The sequence below is a fragment of the Acinonyx jubatus genome, chromosome B2, assembly GCF_027475565.1.
Source record: "Acinonyx jubatus isolate Ajub_Pintada_27869175 chromosome B2, VMU_Ajub_asm_v1.0, whole genome shotgun sequence".
Classification (NCBI taxonomy): domain Eukaryota; kingdom Metazoa; phylum Chordata; class Mammalia; order Carnivora; family Felidae; genus Acinonyx; species Acinonyx jubatus.
Genome location: NC_069385.1, coordinates 7,973,607 through 7,997,135, shown reverse-complemented (window position 1 = coordinate 7,997,135; position 23,529 = coordinate 7,973,607). Strand labels below are relative to the sequence as shown.

The 23,529-nt window shown below is 45.7% G+C and overlaps 1 protein-coding gene across 2 annotated transcripts in view; it reads right to left on the bottom strand.

Moving 5' to 3' along the window:
* Window positions 1-1,110: 1,110 nt before the first annotated feature.
* SLC22A2 (solute carrier family 22 member 2) overlaps window positions 1,111-23,529 on the bottom strand; it is a 31,738-nt gene continuing 9,319 nt past the window's right edge. The window contains exons 4-11 of one of the 2 annotated variants that reach the window (XM_027056507.2): window positions 21,954-22,122; window positions 17,628-17,742; window positions 15,687-15,793; window positions 14,160-14,374; window positions 13,168-13,276; window positions 12,521-12,633; window positions 8,921-9,020; window positions 1,111-1,722 (exon numbers count right to left, since the gene is read on the bottom strand). In XM_027056507.2, coding sequence (XP_026912308.1) covers window positions 1,656-1,722; window positions 8,921-9,020; window positions 12,521-12,633; window positions 13,168-13,276; window positions 14,160-14,374; window positions 15,687-15,793; window positions 17,628-17,742; window positions 21,954-22,122 — 995 coding nt within the window. In that variant the 3' untranslated portion in view covers window positions 1,111-1,655. Of the gene's footprint in view, window positions 1,723-4,197; window positions 5,451-8,920; window positions 9,021-12,520; window positions 12,634-13,167; window positions 13,277-14,159; window positions 14,375-15,686; window positions 15,794-17,627; window positions 17,743-21,953; window positions 22,123-23,529 lie in introns of those variants that run through there. The other variant, XM_053222017.1, reaches the window with a different exon arrangement.

Below are 23,529 nucleotides of genomic sequence, written 5' to 3'. Positions count from 1 at the left end.
GGGAGAAAACCAAGGATGAGGAAGACTTCGGATCTAGCAGACAGAGGTACACAAAACAGAGGCACTGGACATGCTCAGGAGGTGGGGAAAGGAGAGCTCAGGGCAACAGCTGTGCAGTAGAGGGAAGGCTCTCTGGAAAAAGGAGCTGTGTTTGAAAGCACTGAGATATTTATAGTTTTATCAAAGAGTTGGGGGGGGAGGAAATTAATGGTGAATATATAGAAAACAGCAACAAAAACCAAGGCTCAACAGGAACAAAATGCTGTGAAAAGAGTGGAAGAGTGATCATAGCACCCTATGTGGCTCAGCTGTTAGTAATAGTTACACAGCCCAAATTAGGCAGATGTTAACTATTTATTGAATAAAAATGTGATAACACAGAGTTTGAAGAGAAAAACTGTGTGTTGGATTGAGGACAGAGATGACGAGAGCTAAATCTTCATATTTTATACCAGAAAGTCAATAGGTAATGTAATATTTATTTAAATTTTTTTTTTGTTTTTATTTTATTTTTGAGAGAGTGAGAGAGCAAGAGAGAGCAGGGGAGGGGCAGAGAGAGAAAGGGAGACACAGAATCCGAAGCAGACTCCAGGTTCTGAGCTGTTAGCACAGAGCCCAATGCAGGGCTCAAACTCATGAACCACGAGATCATGACCTGAGCAGAAGTCAGATGCTTAACTGACTGAGCCACCCAGGCACCCCAGTAATGTTATATTTAAAGTTAAAAAGGCAAGACGTATCAATATAAAGCAGGTTATTTAGATATATAAATATAAATCACAAGAGAAAGAAACAGCTGAAATAGTTGAAAATTATTCTGGAGGCATTGGTAGAGGTGGAATGGGGCAAGGAACTTTTGTTTGCATTATAGGTCTTGAAGTATTTAGCTTCTAAATATTAATTTATTATATGACCATGGTAAAACTATTAATATAATTTTTTTAAACCACAAATTTAGAGAAATTTTTATCAGGGTGAGACATTACCACATCGGTTTAATAGGCCAAATTCAACACTGCTCCCTGTCAAACTCTTCTCCAGATTTTTTTGTGGAAAGCACACGTTTGTATTCAACACGTCTAAATGGAGCAGACTTACTGATTACTCATGTTGTATTTCTGATTCTTTATTTTAGTTTCCTTTAAACATCTAACCCAGATAATAATGTATTTTAAAATTTTGTCACCCATGTCACTTGAAAGGCCAATTTAAATTTCTTGGCATACATTCGGGACAACTTGATATTACTTTACATGTGTCATTTCTTTAAGAAAACAGGCTCTCTGCTCTACTTAATAGTTTTTCAGATCTTCTCTGTTCTGTTTCCCTGGCCCACGATTCTCCTATGTGTTTTGGTTTGATATCATTGTGGAGAAAAGAATAAAATACAATAAGATAAAGACAATTCCCAGCACACCAATAGCATTGTCCTAGGAATGCTGGGAATGGAGTGAGCTGGTGGGGCTTGGTAGGGTTTGGTCCCCTGGGTAGATTTTAATAAGTAGGACAACAAACTCTATTTGGCTATAGATTTAGGTTCATTAGGGTTCAAAACAAGGTAAGGTTGAATTATATGGGCATTGTGGTGGATGGAGAAATCTCTGGTCTGGACTTGTATCATCACAGCAAGGCCATAGCAAGAGTGGTCTCTCTTCTTAGTTTAGCGGATTGTCTACTTTCTTGACTTGGAGGTAAATCATCTTTTCTTTATTTTTTCTTGGTCTGCAGTAATAAAGAAAATGGAGAGGAGATAAAGAAATAATAAGGAAGCTATAAACCAAAATAAAGTGGGTAGTAAATGAATGGGACAAAAAATTGATGTCAGTTTTGTCCAGGATTAGTTTTGCAGTGTGTTCTGAGTGGTGATTCCTGAAAAGAAAATTGACAGAGCTTGGTGAACAACTAATGTGGTGGGGTGGTTCCAAAAATGCTCTTCTGGGACTGGCCTATGTTCCTTATTTTAGGTGTTCACTTTTCTATGTAATGGAGGATGTGGGTGATGACTTATTTAATCTTATATTGGTAAAAAATGATTATTGCAAAATCTAGACAGCTGTCATTTCTTGCAAATACAATTTTAGAAACTTTTTACCAAAGCTCATTTATTTTTCAACAGTTGCACAAGTGAAAAATCAACTAGAAATTTGTTCAAATTGCACATTTTCTCAGTCATCTTATCTTCATGAATACCAGGATGTTGCTGACACTCATTGTAGAGATGCTGGTTTCTTCGTTCTGCTGCTCCCAGACATGCCCTTCGATAGTAAGGCTGAGATCTGCAGTGGGGCGACCCCTGGGTCCCCCAGCTCCTTGCGGAATTTGCCCTGCTCGGGGATGCCTAGTCTTGCCTCAGCTTCTGGGCCAGTCTGAGACAGGGAGGGTAGCAGAAGCTCACCCGAATCCCCTGGCAGTGCTGGAGTTCTCTCAGACCCCAGGCGTTGGGGCCCAAGGAAGTCAGCTGCACTCCCGGGGTCTCTGTGCCAACAACAGTAATGGCAAAAGCAGCGGCAGCAACAACAGAAACAACAGCACCATCAGGAGCGGGAACACCAGCAACAACAACAGCAACACTAGCAACAGTGGCAACAACAGCAGTGACAACAGTGACAACGGCAACAACAGGAACAACAGCAACAGCAAAAGCAACAGCAGTAACAATAGCAACAGCAGCAATAGGAACCACCACGGTAGCAATAGGAACCACAGCAGCAACAATAGCAACAACAGCAACAACAGGAAGCACAGCAGCAACAACAGGAGCCATGACAGCAGCATCAGTAGCAGCCGTGGCAACGACAGGAACGACAGCGGCAACAATGGCAGCAATAATAGTAACAATGGCAGCAATGGCAACAGTAGGAACAACAACAATAATAGGAGCCACAGCAGCAACAATAGTAACAACAGCAACAACAGCAGCAAGAGTAACTATGGCAACAGCAGTAATAATAATGGCAAGAACAGCAGGAACAGCAGCAACGATAGTAACAATGGCAACAACAGGAACCACAGCAGCAACAATAGTAACAACAACAAGAACAAGAACCACAGCAGCAACAACAGTAACAGTAGTAACAATGGCAACAACAGCAGCCGTGACAGCAGCATCAGTAGTAGCAGTGGCAACAACAGGAACCACAGCAGCAATAATAGTAACAACAGCAACAACCACAGCGGCAACAATGGTGGCCACAACAATAATAGGAACCACAGCAACAACGATAGTAGCCGCAGGAACCACTGCAGCAACAGTAATAATGGCAACAGCAGCAGTGATGATAGTAACAATGGCAACAACAGGAACCACAGCAGCAACAATATTAACAGCAATGGCAACAACAATCATAGTAACAATGGCAACAACAGCAGCAGCAACAGTAGTAACAACAACAACAGGAACCACAGCAGCAACAACAGCAACAGTAGTAACAATGGCAACGACAGCCATGACAGCAGCATCAGTAGTAGCAGTGGCAACAACAGGAACAACGGCAGCAACAATATTAACAGCAACAGCAACAACAAGAGCAATAATGGTAACAACAGCAACAACAGCAGCAGCAAGAGTAACTATGGCAACAGCAGTAGTAATAATGGCAAGAACAGCAAGAACGGCAGCAACGATAGTAACAATGGCAATGACCACAGAAGCAACAATAGTAGCAACAACAACAATAGGAACCACAGTGACAACAGCAGCAACAGGAACCACAGCAGCACCAACAGCAACAGTGGTAATAATGGCAACAATAGCAGCATTGACAGCAGCATCAATAGTAACAGCGGCAACAACAGGAACCACAGCAGCAACAATATTAACAACAGTGGCAGCAATAACAGTAACAATGACAGCAACTGCAGCAGCAGCAGTAGTGACAACAACAATAACAGGAACCACAGCAGCAACAAGAGCAACAACAATGAAAACCACAACATCAGCAATAGTAACAATGGCAACAACAGCAGCAGCAAGAGTAACGATGGCAATGACAGTAGTAATAATGGCAAGAACAGCAACAACAGCAGCAATGATAGTAACAACAGCGACAACCACAGCAGCAACAATAGTAGCAACAACAATAATAGGAACCGCAGCAACAACAATAGTAACCGCAGGAACCACTGCAGTAGCTATAGTAACCACAGCAACAGTAGCAACTGTAGCAACAATGGCAACAACAGCAGCCATGACAGCAGCATCAATAATAACAGTGGCAACAACAGGAACCACAGCCGCAACAATAGTAACAACAACAGGAACCACAGCAGCAACAATAGTAACAATGAAAACCTCAGCATCAGCAATATAAACAACAGCAACAACAGCAGTAAGAGTAATCACGGCAACAGCAACAGTAACAATGGCAAGAACAGCAACAACAGCAGCAATGACAGTAACAGTGGCAACAACAGGAACCACAGCAGCAACAGCGGCAGCAACAATACTAACAACAACAATAGGAACCACAGCAGCAACAATAGTAACGAGAACAGCAACCATAGCGGCAGCAATAGTAACCACAGCAACAAGAGCCACAACAGTAACCATAGCAACAACAACAGCAACAGCAGTAACAACGGCAACAAAGACAACAACAGCAGCAGCAACAGCAGCCACAAGAGTGACCATGGCAACAACAACAGCAACAACGGTGACCACGGCAACAGCAGCAGGTACAGCAGCGGCGGCGGCACAGCTATGCCGACTGACTGGTGAGGAGCCCCAGCCCGCTCTGGACCCTCACTGCATTCTTCCGCTTGTGCGCCCGGCCGTCTGGGACCTGGGTGCCAGGACTAGCCTGGCTTTGTCACTTACTGGCCTCATGGACGAATCCTTCCATCTGTCTTGCCTTCATTTTTTTCAGTTGTCCAATGGGGCTAATAATAATAATAATACCTGTTCCATAGGGTTGGTGCCAGGATTAAATGAGGCAACACACGGGAAGGGCTTGGAAAGCACTAGCTAAAAGCTCTGAGCAGACGTTAGCCACTGTTACCCAATTTTACAGGAAAGGAAACAAGGGTCAGGGATGAAATAAGGTGTACGTTGGGAAATCCCTAGGGTCGTCTTTGTAACCAGGATGGGCTCAGGGCCCTCGGGAGCCCAGTGACTCGATGGGGGTGGAGGGAGTCCCGCCCTACCCTGTTTGTGCGCCTCTCCCGCAGGGTCTGGGACACCGGACCTGGGTCAGCTCTCCTGACGGAGGCAGCCTGCCTGCCCCCCAGGGCCAGCGTGGGGTGCCCCTACTCCCGGCCATCTACGCATCCTGTGGGCTGCCCCTGCTTGTCTTTCCCCACAGGGGGCCCTTTGCCCAGCCCTGCCTCGGCGTCCACGTCCTCACTCCCTTGTGCAGCCCTCAAGCCTCACACAGGTCTGCCTTCCTTCTTCGAAAGGTGAGCCGGAGGATGTAATATGGACAGCAGAAAGGCGCAAACCTTCGCAGACGTATTTGTGGGTCACATGAAGAGAAGGCGTGTAAAGCCACAGCAGGAATGATCTCCGCGATCCCCCTTTAGCCTGACGAACCAGCCTGACGAAAACGAAAGCCTCTTGCGAGGGGATGTGGATGTGTACGTCCCTGGGCTGAACTTCTCTGTCTCAACACCGTTCCGAATAGATTTTAAAATTTGATCCCCAGTCAGTGATCTAGATACATATTTACCTATTTTATAGAAGAGCCATGAAAACTTCTGTGAACAATATCGGTGGTTATTGGGCATCCACAAAGGGCCCGCCTCTTTACATGCACGTATCTCGTCACAAAAATCCAATGAGTAGAAACTGTTGTCCCCATTTACAGATGAAGACACTGAGGCTTAGAAGAATTAAGGCCACACGATAGGAAATGTCAAGACCTCGCCTATCAGACTCCACAGCCCCTGTCCTCCCCCACCACATATCCTTCCCACCTCTGGAGCTGGCTGGGAGAGCCTGGAGAAACCACAGTCGGAGATGCTCTAGAAGGAACTCAGCATGGGTCCCACAGCTGTTTGGCGGGCACCCGCTCTGTGTGTGTGCCAGGCACCGTGCTAAGCTCTAGGGCTGTGGCAGTCAATGGGGCACGATCTGTCTTCAAGACGACAGACATCTTCAAGGGGACAGTAGTGTGCATGGGAAGCTTCACTGAGACGGGGGTCCAGAGGGGACAGTTGGTCTAGATCAGGGACCTCGACTCAAATGTCTGCAGGTACCGGGCAGAAGATACAAATGTAGCGGGCACAAGACAGTCGGGCCTGGTGGCACCGCGGCCTACACCAGCGGCCGTGCCCTTCAAAATGCCGAGCTGTCTCTCAGCTCCGACGAATCATCGACAAGAGGAAATGCCTGCTCCGTGTTACCAAATCCTCTGAATTTGTTTTCTTTAACAGATCCTGGGAATCCACTTTATGTGGACTTTCCCACTTAAAAAATACCCACGTGGGCCAAGCAAAGCGCTCGAGACCCTAGTGTCCTGTTGGCAGCCAGTGTGTGACCTCTGCTGAATTCAAGGGCCTCTTCTAATGCTGGCCTTCAAGCTCGGGGGAAAGCCTCTGACCACGGTGATTTCTTCTGCAGCAACATCTGCATAAGTACTGAACGTGTTAAAAGGGAACATCGTGGAGAATGGGTAAAATTCTGTTCAGTCCTCGGCATCAGCGGGCCAAAACTGTACTACAAATAAAATGCGTAAGAACATCTAAGCACACTGCATAAACAAACCTGTGGGGAGTGTGTCCTATGTTTATCTTTATTAGATTTTCTTGTTTTTTTTTTTTAAGTTTATTTATTTTTCTTGAGAGAGATAGAGAGCGAGTAGGGGAGGGGCAGAGAGAGAGAGAGGGAGGCCGAAGCCCAAGCAGGCTCCGTGCTGTCGGCACAGAACCCGATGTGGGGGCTTGAACTCACGAACCGTGAGATCGTGACCTGAGCCAAAATCAAGAGTCAGATGCTTAACCAACGGAGCCACTCAGGCGCCCCTCTTTATTAGATTTTCTTAAGTTTACTTTTTGAATAGGTTCATATGGTTCAAAATTCAGAATGTACAAAAAGGTATGCGTTGAAAATCCCTCCCGGGGCTCCTGGGTGGCTCAGTTGGTTAAGTGCTCAATTCTTGATTTCAGCTCAGGTCATCATCTCGTGGTTCGTGAGTTCGAGCCCCGTGTCAGGCTGTGTTGACCGTGTGGAGCCTGCTTGGGATTCTCTCTCTCCCCTCTCTGTTCCTACCCTCTGCTCACTCTCTCTCTCTCTCTCTCTCTCTCTCTCTCTCTCAGAATGGGTACATAAAAACTTTAAAAAAAAAGAAAATCTCTCCCACCTACGTTCTCCGCCCACCAATTCCACAGATGGCCAATGTTACAGCTTTTCCATCTTCTTTCAGAGATACAGTAAATACACATATAGATGTATATGTATATAGATATTTAACACGGATATGTATTTATTCATTCTTTTTTTAAAATGTGTATTTATTTTTGAAAGAGAGAGAGAGAGACAGAGCATGAGAGGGGGAGAGGCAGAGAGAGAGGGAGACACAGAATCTGAAGCAGGTTCCGGGTGCTGAGCTGTCAGCACAGACCCCGACATGGGACTCGAACTCATGAACCGTGAGATCATGACCTGAGCCCACGTCGGACACTTAACTGACTGAGCCACCTGGGTGCCCCTATTTGTTCATTCTTTTTACAGAAATGGTAGAATATTTACTTTCTATATTTCCCTTTTTAAAATTAATAATATATCTGAGAGAACTTTCCTTATCAGTGCATGTAAAGCTGCCTCATTCTTTTTATTTTTATTTTTTTATTTAAAAAAAAATTTTTAATCCTTATTTATTTTTGAGAGAGAGAGAGAGAAAGAGAAGCAGAGCTCCAGCGGGGGTGGAACGGAGAGAGAGGGAGACACAGAATCCGAAGCAGGCTCCAGGCTCTGAGGTGTCAGCACAGAGCCCGACGCGGGGCTTGAACTCACGAGCTGTGAGTTCATGACCTGAGCCGAAGTCAGACACCTAAACAACTGAGCCATCCAGGTGCCCCTGCCTCATTCTTTTTAATGGCTGCAGAGTATTTTATCGAATGACCTACCATAATTTATATAATCAGTGGGCATTTAGGCTGTTTCCAATCTTTTCTTACATAAAACGCGGTCTTAAATAGTAATCTTGTGCCCCCGTAATCTTGTACGTATATGCTCCTAGAAGGGTGGAAATTTCCGGGTAAAAAGAAATGCACATTTTTGATACTATGGCCATCACAGAGAGTTCAGGTTTCTACTCCCACTGACAAGACAGGGCGCCGTTTCCCCACGGTCCTTCCCAACATGATACGTTAACGAGCAGTTTAATCTTCGACAACCTCAGCTGTGAGTCGTGTGGTGTTCCTTTATACCTGTCTTACTATGGGAGATCTGAGCATATTTTCATACCTTTAAGAGCTGTTTTTCTTTTCTTTTCCCTGAACTACCTATTCAAGTCCTTAGCCCATTCTTTTTTCCTTTTGGGTGGTTCCTCTAATGGATTTGTCAGAGCCCTTTATATAGTGGGAAAACCAGCCCCTTGTCGAGGAGTGAATATTTTCTCCACATTTGTTATTATTATTTTTTAGACAATGTTGGTTTTTCAATGCAGAATTCTTTATTCAGAAAGGCACACTTACTGATCTTCTTTTCAAAGGGATCTGGATTTTTTGCCCTACTTACACAGACCTTCCCCATTCTGAAAGTATCAGGGTATCTCCTAGCGTGTGTTCATTATTTTACTGTTTCTTTGTGTTTCGTTTTGTTTTGCTTTGCTTTGCTTTGTTTTTACTCTTCAGTCTTTGATTTCGTGTGACTCGATCTCCACGTACGGCATGAGCTACAAATTCAACCTCCTCTTTTTTTTCCACCTGGCCTCAGAACTGGCCCAGACACGCACGCACAGAGGAATTTCAGCTCCTTCCTTACCTCTGCATGTTCTCGGCTTCATCTATAGTCTCAGGCAAAGCCTTCCCTTTGGTCTCCGGAAGCAGCAACACCAGTACCCCAGCAACCAAGCCAATCACAGCTGAAGGTCAAACAGATGCAAATCACATTAAGAACTAAAATGCGCAGGTTGGTTGTTTTAGCCTGACGTGGGGCTCGATCCCACGAACCGTGAGATCCTGACCTGAGCTGAAATCAAGAGTCAGATGCTCAACCAACTAAACTCCTCAGGGGCCCCAGACATTCAAGTTTTATAATTAGAACTCCACTAATTTCTTCAAAAAAACGTTTGTGTGTGATTTTCTATAGTTACGGGTTTCTTTGCTCTCTCTGACTGTCCTGTAAATATTTTGCTGATTCCAAACGCCGTTGGATTGCAATTCCTTATAGGGAGATGAAATACTTAACATTTTGAGTCAAGGTTATTCTAGGCTAGAGAACATTGCCACGATATTAAGATACATGGGAGTTAGAAAATAACTCTGAAAAAAAAATCAACTCCGAGGAGTTGACATAACCCTGCCAACATAAAGCACTTAGCAATGAAAATGAGTCAGAAACTTGGACCACTGTGAGCAAACAGAGGTAATGAATCATGTATTACTGTATCACAGTATGAAAAAGTATAGCCAGGCCTGTGCTTTTAGTTTTAATTCGGGGGGTTGATAGAGTCTTTTGGTTGCTCCTTTTTCCCTTGTCTCCAGCTCTAATTTTTTGCACACGCTAGGGGGTAATCGTAAACATTAGGATGTTTATGCTTCCTTAAATCCCCACTAACATTTTGGGATTCTAAGGTCACATTTTATGCTTTGCTACGGTAGAATGCAGGAAGTAGGTGGGGGTTCTTCGCTGCTTTGGAGTTTCAAAAGAAGGGCACACTGGACTCCGTTTTGACATCTTTGCAAAATGGCAGGAGTAGAGGCCACCACGGTTCAGGATGCCGGCTGAAGCTCCGGGTCCCTGGGCTCCACTTCGGAGCCTCCACTCACTGGTCTCAGAGCCCTGGGAAATTCTCTTCTGAACCTCAGCCATGAAGTGAGGTGACATCTCCACATCACATGCTTGTTGTGTGCCTCAAGTGGCTTCCTGCCTGTTAAGTGGCCGTGCCCGCCACAGCGTATGAACGAGGTAGCTCTCCCCTCGGAGTCTCACCAAACCACCAACGATTCACTTGGTTGTAACTCGTGCAAACAATAAACATATTCCGTGGGCTTTGATCCTCTGAAGTAAGTGAATTATGTAGAGAATATAATAGATGGCTCAAATTGTCATCCCTTTAGCATTTTATATTTGCAAAGATAGGCCTCATGAACCAGATTATTGCTTTTTTTTTTTTAAGTTTTTTATTTATTTTTGAGAGGGGGGAATGAGAGAGAGAGGGAGCGAGAGAAAATCCCAGGCAGGCTGTAAACTGCCAGCACAGAGCCCGGTGTGGGGATCGAACTCACAAACCATGAGCTCATGACCTGAGCTGAAATCAAGAGTTGTGTGCTTAACCGACTGAGCCACCCGGGCGCCCCTGAACCGGGTTATTTCTTAAATCAGTTTTTTTTTCCAGTGCTCTTCCAATTGGGGTTTTTCCCAGCTTTGGACGTGTTGATTTTCAGACTTCTGGAGAACCACTTCCGGCGATTTCAAGACCACAGTTGGCGCACCATTAATGTGTGCAAAAGAAACGCAAAGGAATAAAAATGTCAAAGTGTTAGTTTCGCTTCCCAATAAAAATGGGAGTTGTCGGGGCGCCTGGGTGGCGCAGTCGGTTAAGCGTCGGACTTCAGCCGGGTCACGATCTCGCGGTCCGTGAGTTCGAGCCCCGCGTCGGGCTCTGGGCTGACGGCTCGGAGCCTGGAGCCTGTTTCCGATTCTGTGTTGTCTCCCTCTCTCTCTGCCCCTCCCCCGTTCATGCTCTGTCTCTCTCTGTCCCAAAAATAAATAAACGTTGAAAAAAAAATTAAAAAAAAAATGGGAGTTGTCTTCGAGTTTACTTGAAACGGTGAAATGCAGCTAAAATCCTTTATCTTTTCAAGGGGAAGGTGAATCCTGAGGGAGGGTTAACAGAGGCTCCTCTAGGTCTGGACCTTACATTGCTCTGGTAAATGAAGTCTCTGTTCTTGACCCACAAATGTCTCGCTGACCCATAATCACTCACTGCCCACCTAAGGGAGGGGCCAAGATTGAGGCAGTTCCACCTTCCTCCCTGGAAGGAAGGAGTCCACAGGGGCTTGTGGGACTCCTCCAAGTTGGAAAGTAGGCTCCGTGCAGATCCCTCAACCGGTGTGGGGAGAGGAAGGCGCCTGGGCCATGTAGGCCCCATAGGTAAGTGGTACCAGCCACTCTGTGGCCAAATCATGCTTATCTCAGGGTAAAGAGCTCGTGTTCTCGCAACTTTGGCCATCTTGCTGTTACTACGTTGCAACATAGAAGACTTCTTTGGGTCTATTCCGAGGGGGAGTTCTATTGGTGGCGTGGAGCATTTGCTGGCAGATGCACAGCAGTGGAAAATCCCCCTCTCCCCTTCCCGAATCCCTTGAGAAGAGGAAGGAGCGGAGATGTTTGTGTGCAACAATGTGCAGCATTAGGGGAAAAGCCATTTGGGTGTTTGTCCAATGTGCAGAGGGTCTTGTCCTCCCTCCCTCCAGTTAAGTGAGTGTTGGAGGCCCATAGGGGAAAATGTTACATTTTTTGTCAGATTAAAAGTGGTTCCCAATGGATCTAAAAGAAGATGAAAATGAGTGCATTGAGGCCTCCTGGCTAACGTGAGAAGGTGAATGCTGTGTGCGTGAATCTGGACACCTCTCTGCGTGGTGCCCAGGAGAGGGTCGGTCTCACAGTCCCCAGCTGCGGGGAAGGGCAATGGCCATGAGTGAACGGAAGTGCCCAGGATTCCCAGAGCCCTTTGATAGCCTGCAGACCTTCAACACTGGCCTCTGTGTGCGAATTGCTGATAATTAGATTTGTCTCTGTCACTTTCCAGGCTGCAGGCTGGTCGGGGAGGGGAGGGCTCAGCACTGGTGCATTCCTTCAGTGTTGGAAGGAAGCACTGAGCCAATCCTCCTTAACTCTAACTGCCCAAGGAATCCGAGGAAGGGGTGCCCGACACCAGCACACGTGTACTGTTAAGCCAACGCATTTCCTTAATGGTGGTCTTTGTTTCCCCTGGATTTTGAAAACGCTCTTTGCAAAACCATAACTGCCTTTCTTTGAAGTAATGTAGCGAAGAGTTGCGTATTTTCTCACGTCTGGCCATAGAGGAGGCAGAGTGAGCTCTTTGACAAAGAGACCCAAGGAGGGGTGGAAATCGGTGAGGAGAGTTAGGGGTTTTCTTCAGGCAAATGTCTTTCCATCTTACTCCCTCTTGAACTTTGTACCACAAAGGCCGTGAGTCCTAGTGGGCTCCCATGCCTGGGTCTTAGTAGCTACTAATAGTATTACCAATACTAGTCTTACTAATGCTAAGAGTAGTTCTAATTACTAGCTGTATTTAGTAGTCGCTGGTAGGCATGATACCTATTTTGAGATAGAAAAATGGCAGATGCTAGGAAAATAGGGTTTCATTCAAAGACATGTCTGAGGATCTTTTACCGAAAACCAGCAGTGGGAGCTCATGCCAGACATTGGTGAGCCGGTAGACCAAGAACGGTGTGATAATGCCACCGATGTCGCACATGGAGGAGCAGACAAGGACACCGAGATTCCTGAAATGCAGGAAACGGATTGAACTTTTAGCTTCTCGCCGGATGGTAGTTATCCCCCACTGCCTCCACATAAATACTTCCCTACATCACTAAAATGTCTGTGAACTGGAAAAAAACCAAAAGGTTCACATTATTTTCAACACACACAAATGGTGTGATACACAGTTCCATCCCCATTCTGTTGTGCTTATTTCATGTTAGCTTTTTTGAAGATTTTTAATGGGGGGGGTGATTTTACTCTTATCACCTGTCTTCTCTACGCTGTTCTGTGGTCCTGTGTGTGCTGTTTCTGACCACGCTCTCCTAGGGCCATTTGGTCATTGCTCTCTTGCAGTCAATACGCTGTATTTCACCCTAGCCGTAAGTGTGAGATGTGGCCTCGTTACTGCCTTCACATGTTCTAATCTTCTCTTACCCGTGTTTTGGAAAGGAAGGCGTCCTCTGAAAAGGTGTCCCCCACTGGCACTTGTGCTAGGTCTAGCCAACAACCAAATGTCCCGACCACCCTCTTCACGTTGAGGAAAGCATGCTAACCTGATGAATGTGGGGTACAGTTCCGCGTTGACCAGGCAAACCATTTCGTAAGCCATCGTAATCCCCATCCTACCCAAGCACGCGACTGTAACTCTTAGCCACTGCAGATCTGAGGGGGAGAACACACACCAGTTACACACACAGCACTGGGTAATGGTCTCCAAACCCTGGTCTGCAAACAGTGGTCCAGAGGCATGCAAAGGGAAAGTCCACATTCCAGAATGGATTGAGAACGCAAAATGCTTCTTCTATAGACTCCAAGTCTTGAGCAAGATTCCCCACATCTGTTAGTTTTAACTTGGACACAGTTCTAACAGTATCTTTAGACCCCAGTCATTAATGATGACAGAATTATACCAGTTTTCAAAGCTGGGCCAACACTAGTCTATAGAGGTCGCCCACAAGGAACAGTAAAATATGGAAATATTTTAAGTAATTGCTAATAACTGAAGGATGCAAACAAAGCTCCTAGTTGCTAAGAGGATTCTATTGTATAGGTTCTTACTCTCCTTCGTTGAGAACGCATTTTAAAAAGAAGGAAAGGAACTGAATAAGTGTTCATTTGTTGCATTTACCTAAACTTCCTTATTTGTTCTGCAGAATGATGCAGGGAGGCCAAGGGAGTTGTCTGGATAGTGTCTGGGAAACACTAAAATAAGACTTTAACCCTGGGCCTGCTCTACCCCTGCAAAGCCCATGCTTTCTTTTCTGGGCCAGGCCAATGGTCTGTAGCATGAGTCCCCTTAGCCTTTCTTGTTCTAGTACATTAGAGAACAATCAAATGTGATTGTATTATGTCAGGCAATCTTTGGGTACAATTGTTCTTAAAGACAGGGTGGCTATATGGTTTGCTCAGAGAGGTCCCAGATACTGTGTTCACTCTTTCCAAATTGATTTGGATGACAAATTACATAGTCCTACTCTCAGAGGGCTATGACCTCCCTCTTCTCAGGGCCTTAGAAGACAAGACCCCAGCTTGGCCTGACACTTACCATCAGGGATAAAAACCGAGGCTAGGCAGGCTACCCCTGCCACCATATTTGATGCAGCCCATGGATAGCGGCGACCTAAACGGTCAATGGTGAGGATGATGAGGAGGGCAGCTGGAAACTCCACCAGGGCAGAGTAGAAGAAATCCAAGTAGAAATTGCTCCCTGCAAGGCCCATGTGCATGATGAGGCCCTGGTAGAGAACAGAGCTCGTGAACCTGAGCAAAGAGGAAAGCTCAGGTCAAGCCAAGCACCAAAAGAAAATCATCGAGAAGGAGCAGCTTCTGGAAATGAGAGTGGTTTGTGGGTCACCTTTCTTTGTCATCTTAGTGCTATTCCCTCTCTTCCACTGCTTTTGCATCATCTGACCCACTGTGGTGGCTGGTTGTGAGCCCAGAACCAGGAAAGCAGAAGAAATTAAGATAACATTCCCTGGCCAAACTGAAAGGCAAGAAGAAATTTCTTTCTAGAGTGATTTATTTGGTAAAACTGTATCAGTTTATTAGTGGCTGTTAATTATATCTCTTTGTGGTTTTCTGATGGAATCGGGATCAAAAGGCTTGGCTACTTAATTCAAATTTTAGGAGACCAGAGACCCAAATGGGTACCAAATTCCCAAATGGGTACGGCCTCACTTCTTGAGGATTTCTCTTCTGACACCATCCAGATAGCATTTTGACGATGTTTTTTTTGCTTTGTTTTGTCGACTGAAAGTGTTTGTTATCTGTAATGGAAACTAGGAAGACCCCTGGCAAGAGCCACAATTATTCAGAAAAGGAAAGAAGGCTAACGAAGCCACATTTCACTGCTTCGTGTTACGCGCAGTACTGTAAAGGGTGCCAGATTAATTCCTGGTGAGCCTTGCTTCTGCCAGTGGTTACAAATCTCCGTTTGGCCAGTGTCAGTCCAATGCACACTGAAAGGAAAGTTCACTGGACTAAGGAAGGCTTGGTGCAGGGTGAGGGCTCAGAGCTCCAGGAGAAGCCTGCAGACAGTGAAAACAATCACGCTTCAGCCACGGATTGTGGAGTTAGTGGATTACTCTTTGTGGCTTGTTCTCATTCGTAAGTTTATTTTTTTCTCCAATAGACAAGAAAAGGAAAAGACCCTTCCCTTGCTAGCCCTGTACAATAAGGAGAGATCTACACTCATCATAAATATAGAACCAGGAGTTGTCCATTTTGGCTAAATACCGGAATCATCTGGAGAATGTTAAAATATCGGTGCCTTGGACCTTCCCTCAACCAATTAAATCAGTATTTTCAGGGGGGCAGTGTGGGGAGTCTCGGCTTGGTATTTTATAACCTCCTTTGGCAATGCCAAAGTCGAGAATGTGCTTATCTATGCTTTGGGACTGTAAGCCCAAAATGATATCAGGAAAACCTGCAATAAGTGAGTCCCCTCACCATCCACGGTCAATACCGATACTGGAACTAGGCTATGTAACCGTGCTCTTGGTCCCTCCCTTAATGTGGATGATGGGGATTTAAAAAAATGTGGAGAGGTTTTGAAGTGAAAAACATTCCTTACCAGTTGTACATCAGGATCAAAGTGTGTTTCCTGATCTGAGGGGTTCTGACCAAATCAAGAAATGAAGGATTCAGCTTCTCGTCAGCTTCCTCATCAGGTCTGAGGCTCTAGGAATAGAAATCGTAGGAACAGCTTTGTGTGGTTAAAGACAGTGTCCTTGTATGTATGGAAACTGATTTGACAATAAATCTCATATGTCAAAAAAAAAAAAAAAAAAGCCAGGGGAACAAAGGCATTGTCAGACCTGCAAGTCAAAAAAAAAAAAAAAAAAAAAAAGACAGTGTCCCTGTGTAGTACAGGGAATCACAACAGTAGGTGACACTTGCTGGGGGCTCATAGTGAGCCTTTCATATGTACTAGCTCGGCTAATCTGGACTATCCTGGAAGTTAGTGTCCACCTTTTTTCACCCCTTTCACAGAAGAGGAAGCTGGGATTTGGGGGAGTTGGGTAACTCATGTGCCTCTGTCAAGGGGCCCTTGGAGGTAAAGCACAGGGGGGCAGGAGGAGGCCTGGCTCAGTGGCCCTGTGGGCTGAGGGCACGGAGCGCCCTCTCTGCAGGACCGGCTGGGACCCCACAGTCAGGAAGCTCTGCTCTGGGACCCTTGCACTGGGAGCAGCTCTTTATCGCCTAGAGCTTGTTAGAATGAAAGACCTGGGCCCCCATCCAGACAGACTGAATCGGAATCTGCATTTCCACAGGGTCCCAGGTGCACCCTGTGCACAAGTATTAACGCTCCAGAAGCTCTGCTCTAGAAGAAAATAGTAGGTGGTGGAGTTGAGACCCAATCTCCAGGGTTCAGGAAGCAGAATATTCGCAAAAAACACTCCTTCTGAAAGCAACACTGGACGAGTGCTAAAAGCCCGAGGACAAGAGGAAGAACCTCCAGTGGACTTACCGCTCTTCCGTGAACCTGAACTTTGGCCAGAGTGACTCACGTGCTTTAATCCCTGACCAATTTCTGAAATGGCCTAAAACTTAATCAGTGCTTGGCTGGTCATCAGCGGAAAAGACTGTCTACCCAACCACCAGAAACCAGAGAAGAAGTGAAAAAAAAAAAAAAAGGGCTCTCAGGGGCGCCCGGGTGACTCAGTCAGTTAAGCGTCTGACTCTTGATTTTGGCTGAGGTCACGGTCTCATGGTTCATGAGTTTGAGCCCCATGACAGGTTCTGTGAGACAGCACAGAACCTGCTTGTGATTCTCTCTCTCCCTCTCTCTCTGCCCCTCCCTCACACACTCTCAAAATAATACATAAAGAAACTTAAAAAAAAAAAAAAGCCTCTGAGTCCCCAAATGCTCAACTCTAAAGTCATATAAATCGCAAATGCTTACAGGGAACCTATCTTAGATCCTCACACAGAGATGAATTACTCTTATTTTGACAGAGTTTTCCAATCAGCTTGATTTTCTCTGTTCTGTCCCACCAGGTAGAAAGGCTTAAGTTAAAGGTGATGAGGTCTCCTAGAGGCAAAACACGAAATGCAGAGAAAATGGGCACCCCAGCCACTTGTTTTGTTTTGTTTTGTTTTGCAGAAGGCAGGAGAGAGCTCACGATGTTTTGGGACATTTTCTATCCAAAATGTTTAAAATTCTAAGAAATTATTTGTATTTGAAGACTCTTGCCTCTGTGAGCCTCTCCCCCCTCCCCGATCTGGTAAGGAAGACATCGGGTAGTTGGGTACAAGTGGCCCACACAGCCTTGGGTGGCACATGATAGAAACTCCTCATTTGCCTTTCAGTGATTTTCAGTTTCCTTATACCTTTATGCTTTGGATCTATTTAGAATCCAATATATTACTGGGGACCATGAATCCGAGTACAACGGAAACATCCTGTTGCACATGGTGGGCCCCTTCTATGACTCCCCATTGAGAACACACGGCTTTACCAGATTCTCCTTCGTCACCGTTCCATCATTTGATAGTTCAGCCGCTGGCTCACCTGAAGGGAGGTTGGCAGAGATTTTCCATTTTTCTTTGCGATGTGCTTAATGATCCTCATGGCTTTAGCATTTTTGTTCTGGGAGATCAGCCACCTTGGAGACTCAGGGATGCACCTAGGGAATAGCATAAGTGTTATCAGAGCTGTTCAGTGGGGGATGGGTGGAGGTCTTACTGAACCTTCTTCCCGCAGTGGTCATAGTCAAGTGTCTGCAAGTGAGGTTGGGGTGGATCTACAAAGGAAATAAAACTGTGCAGGGGCGGCACAGCAAAGGAAATCGACAAAAACAGAAAGCAGCCTACTGAATGGGAGAAAGCATTTGCAAATCATGTGCCAGGTTAAGAGGTTCATACCCCAAATATATAAAGAACTCATACAACTCAGTAGCAAAAAACCAAAAAATCTGATTTGGAAAATGGGCAGAGGATCCTAATAGACATTTTTCCAGAGAAGACATACAAATGGCCAACAGGTACATGAAAAGATGCTCAACATCACTAATCACCAGGGAAATAGAAATCAAAACCATGAGAGGATATCACTTCACATCTGTTAGGATGGCTAGTCTCAAAAAGACAAGCAATAAACTCTGACAAGGGTGTGGAGAAAGGGAAACCCTTATGCACTGTTGGTAGGAGCATAAACTGGAGCAGCCACTATGGAAAAGAGTGTGGAGTTCCTCAAAAAATTAAAAATAGAAAGCACAACATGGTCTAGCCATTCCACTTCTGGGTATTTATTAGAAGGAAACAAAAATACCAATTCAAAAAGGTATATGCACTCCTGTGTTTACTTCAGCAAGTCATGGAAACACCCTAAGTGCCCGGGGATGGATGAATGAATGGCTGAAGAAGATGTGGTGTATATTACACAATGAAATAGTATTCAGCCATAAATAAGAATGAAGTCTTGCCATCTGACAACATGGGTGGGCCTAGAGGGTATTACGCTAAGTGAAATAAGTCAGAGAAAGACAAACACCACATGATCTCACTTATATGTAGAATCCAAAACAAACAAACAGACCGAGCTCATAGATACAGAGCACAGATGGGTGGTTGCTGGCGGAGGAAGTGGACAACATCGGGGCAGGGGGTCAGAAGGCACAAACTTCCAGTTACAAAAGAATTAGAAGCCCTGAGAATGCGACATATGGCGCGCTGACTACGGTTAATAGAACTGTATTGCATGTTTGAAAGTTGCTGGGACAAGCCGTCTTCAAAGTTCTCTCACAAGAAAAGAATTTTTTAAAATTTTGCAGAGGCTACGTGGGTTTTTCCTCCCTCACATGCTGACGTGTGTTCAGCCTTGTGCAGGAGACTTTTGGGGCATCCTCTTCAGAGTCCCCGGTGGTCAACCGGATGCCCAGGCAGCCCTGTGCTAGAGGGAGGAGAGGCAGGTCAGCTGGGCTTTGCGAGTGCTGACATCTGCCGGGTATGGGGACAGCAGAATGCAGTTCCCTCACGGGGGAAACCAAGTATTTTACGTGTATTATTATGAGAGCTGATTTCTCAAAGGAAGGAGGTAAGAGTTTGAGATAAGATGGTAGCAGAGCTTAAAAGCCAGATTGCTGGATCTGGCAGGACAAGGGGTGGGCGGCCCTGTACCTCCTGGAGCAGGACTGTAGCCACCTGGATCTGTGTTTGGAGAGTATTCTTGGAGTAGCTGGTTCAGGGTCGACGGGAGGAAGAGGGACTGGCAGGAAGGAGGTTGGAAGACCGCCCTGGTGGGAGTTCTGGCACAGAGTCCGGAAGGCCCCATGTTGGGGCCTCACCCTGGGGGAGAAAGTTGCTCTGAGAGGGCCCAAAAGGAACTCGGGATGGATGTTTGTGGGAGTGCCATGGAGAGAGGAATCAAGTCCAATTCCTCAGTTAAGTCTCGACATCAGGAACAGAAATGTGGTGCTCGGCGGCGGCCAATCCACAGCTCACGGTGAGCATCCTTTCTGCCGTGATGCCGTAGCATGATTTTCCTAGATCACATTTGACGCACAGGTTCAGCCCAGTCGCTCACACCCCCAGAAGCAGAGTCGGCCGAGCCAGGTGTCAAGCGAGCTGAAGGGTCAAGGAGGACCTGGGAGCCACGTCAGAGAAGACAGGAACCAGAAATGGCTAGCCTCCCAGTGGAACGTCTGGATGGATCCTCGGAGACATATCCAGATAGGTACAGAGCTGCCCGGTAGAATAGAAATTAATTTTTTGAAGCTCTCAGTGCAGAATTAGGAACGCTGGGTAAACATGCCGGGAAGGTAAATTCCGGGTCAATGAGAAGTCTCTTGAAGACGAGCTTTGGGTTCTGCAGTGAAGTCACTTGCTTGATGACAGAGTAAGAGCGAGAACAGTTTTCAAGCAGAGGCTGAATAATGATCCTCTGGGGGCATTGCTCTGGGGCTCCAGCCCTGGGCAGGAAGCTGTGCCAGAGGGCTTCTAATGTCACCTCACCTCTAAGAGCTGACAGCTACTGGGACACACATGCCAGTCCCACAGTGTCAGGTGAACAGCTGATCCCAACAAGCAGTGAAACGTGAAGGTTACAGAGACATGAGAGAAATGCCACTGGGCAGGGGACAGGGCCCCCCACTGGCCTTGGTCAGCCTGCATGGAGTCCCTCCTCTGGTGACCATCGCATCCCCTCCTCCCCTGTAGCCCACCCCCTACCCCTTCTAGCCATGACACCGCCTCTGTCTTCTGTCCTGGCTCCTTGTCCTCAGCTAGGCTTTCAGAATTTAGTATATTTTTTTTGTGTTCTGCCCCATTCGCTTCCTCTCCAGGCTCTGCTCCTTTCCTCTGAGGGACTGCCTCTATCCCCTACCCACCAACAGGGGGATTTTTCTTGAATTCCTGATCCTCAGGTTCAACCGCCCCTGGCCGTGTACATGTTGATGTCCTTTCCAGATGGATCTCAGATTCGGCATGTCCAAAGCTTGCCCTCATCATCCCTCCTTTCAAACCCACCCCTCCTCCTGTGCTCCTTATCTCAGCACGTGCAGATACAGAAGCCTCCACTCCACCCACGAGGCACTTCCTCTTCCTAAACCTTCCCATTTGGTCTCCACCAGGCTCTGTCCCTGCTCGCTGGTGAAACTTATTTCCAGTTTTCTCCTCTTCATAGGCCACCACTTGTCTTAACTCAGGCTCTGTCTCTCTTGCAAGGATTATGGCGATAGTCCCTCACTTAACCTCTTTGCCTCCACTCTTCCCCCTAAACACCTGTTTTCTACTCTATATCTCCATTGATTTTCGATGACGTAGTCCCATCACGGAGGTCGCAGAATTGGAAGTAAATGAAATTTGATTCTATTGAGTAAAAATGGCAAGAAGCAACACATCAGAGGTGATCAGAACTTGGATGAGAGATGCACCTTTTCTGTGATGCTAAAGCATCAGGAGAACAAAACCGTTGAAAGATTTTTAGGCAGGAAGGGAACACGGTGGAACTAATTTTAGAAATGGAGTGTGAAACATGCATTGGAGGATATGGAAGAGCGAATGTCAAAGAAACCAGGGTGAGTCTATCGTGGGGGTGGCTTCAGAGATATAAAGGAGATAGAATGGATATGGGAGGGAGGTAAGGGTCCCTCTCAGAGTTTGACTGGATTTTGGAGGAGAGCCAGGCTTTCTGGAAAGGGTTGAGATGCTTAATTCTTAGACAGGATGACTCTGGGAGGAAGAGGTGACTACGTCCAGAAAGTGGTTTGTTGCTTGAGAGAGGGATTTGCACGATAACCTAACATCCCTCTTGTTTTATTTCAGGTAAACTCGCATTAGGAATTTCTGATAGTTTCTGCTGTTTCCACGGTTTCCCCGGCAGGTGTGACAAACAAGTTTCACATGTCCTGACGACTCTGACTGACATGGTCTGCCTGATCTGGGATAAAGACTGCTGGATTGATTCGAGATGTGTGCCTTGGGCAGGGATGTGGGAAGTGGTAACACTTGTAGGCTAAAGTCTCCTCTGAGCAGGGATGGAATGAGAATAGTAATATTGTCAACCTCTGCCAAGGGCATTACAGCCACTAAAAGTTAATTTAAACACCACATTAATAATGTAAAAAGATGTGGGTTATAAAACTCTTAAGCCCGAAGCAAAAGGACATTTGATTTCCAGAGGGCAAGACACGTTGAAGTTCATGGGGTTTTTTTGTTGTTGTTTTTGTTTTGTTTTGTTTTGTTTTTATCCCTGAAACACTGACCTGGGCTTTCCATGAAGGGAAAGAGTGAAGGACACCTTGCAATACAGAAGGATGGTGTGCATTAAGGAGAGGTAGCCTTTTCAGGAAAACAAAATAGTTCAAGTTATTTCCTTTTTGGTTCCAAATGGACTTACCAGTAATAGAGCAAGAAGAAGACGTTGGGCAGGGAAACAGTGAGCTGGAGCCACCTCCAGTGAGGAAGCACGTATGCCACCCCCACCAGCGCCAGGAGCCCAACGGTGAAGGCCATTTGGTAAACGATGCCCACTGTTCTCCGATAGCTCAGACCGACAAACTCTGTAACTGCAGAGAGAATCCAAACGGTCAACGCAAGTCAGTAGGGCAGGGAGTTGGCCATCCAACTTCGGGGAAACTAGAGTGCCAGCCTCAAAAAAGAGTCCAAGTTCTAGAATGTTGTATACAACTTTCTGAATAATTTTAAGTGTTCTTTGGGACTGATTTTGTTATAATTTTGCTGTTGTAGTAATATAAGATCTTGTAATTCCACATTGGGTTGGGGGGCAGGGAGGCCTGCCAGTGTGAGCAAACTGTTTGATCGATAGAATAATTTCCAGGGAAAATGTGACTGGATTTCAGATACATGCAAAAAAAATGTTTTTTTGAAGCAATCCAAAGTTTTTATTTTTTTAAGTTGTGTTTGCTTTTTTTTAAAACACTTTTTTAAAAGTTTATTCATTTTTAAGAGAGAGACAGAACATGAGCTGGGGAGGGGCAGAGAGAGAGAGAGAGGGACACAGAATCCGAAGCAGGCTCCAGCCTCTGAGCCATCAGCACAGAGCCTGATGCGGGGCTGGAACTCACAAATCCCGAGATCATGACCTGAGACGAAGTCAGATGCTTAACTGACTGAGCCACCCAGGTGCCCCATGTGATTGCTTTTTTTTTTTATGTAACCCAGTTGTTTCTAATTGCAAAAGTTTGATCTAGAGTAGTAAGGCAGGGGTAATTTACGATGTGAATAAATGGATCAAGCACTGAATTGAGATTGTAAAGGATTCTTATGTAAATGAACATCTCTTATATGAGTTAAGTATTTTCTTGCCAATCCTAATAATGCATGTAAATGTCTTGGAAACCTAGCAGTGGGTTTCCCAACTGATTGGAGTCTGCTAGCATTGGCTTGCACGAACTGCTTTATAAATTTTCAGGGATTTTGCAACTTGGTCATTAAACCCATTAACCTCAGTCATGGTGGGAGTATTTACAACTCAGATATCAGACAACTCCACAAATCAGGGCTCTTTATTTTCCAAGAGCCAGGTTGGCAGCATAGCTCTGCATGTGGCATACGAATCAGCTTTCCCCCATTCCATGGCTCCACCCTGACAGATGTATGAAGTCTGCAGGACATGGATTTAGGGGATAGTCATTTCGTTATCGCAAACACTCTAGAACTTCAATTCCAGATATTCCACGAGCCACAGACCTTTTGCTTTAAATGTTTAGGAATCGTGTTCAAGACGTCAACTATTTATAAACCAAATATAAATGCGCCCCCAAAATATTTCTAGAAATTACTGCCAATTATCAAAAAGTATTTAAAACAGAGTTAAACAAAAGTCTGTAAGTGCTCAATAAATAGAAATATCTGCCTTTCAAAGTGGTTGTGGCCACGGAGAGGTCTGAGGGTGGTGGGGAGGGAAGAGGTCAAGCAGCAAGGTGTACCTCAAGGACATTCAGAGGGACTGG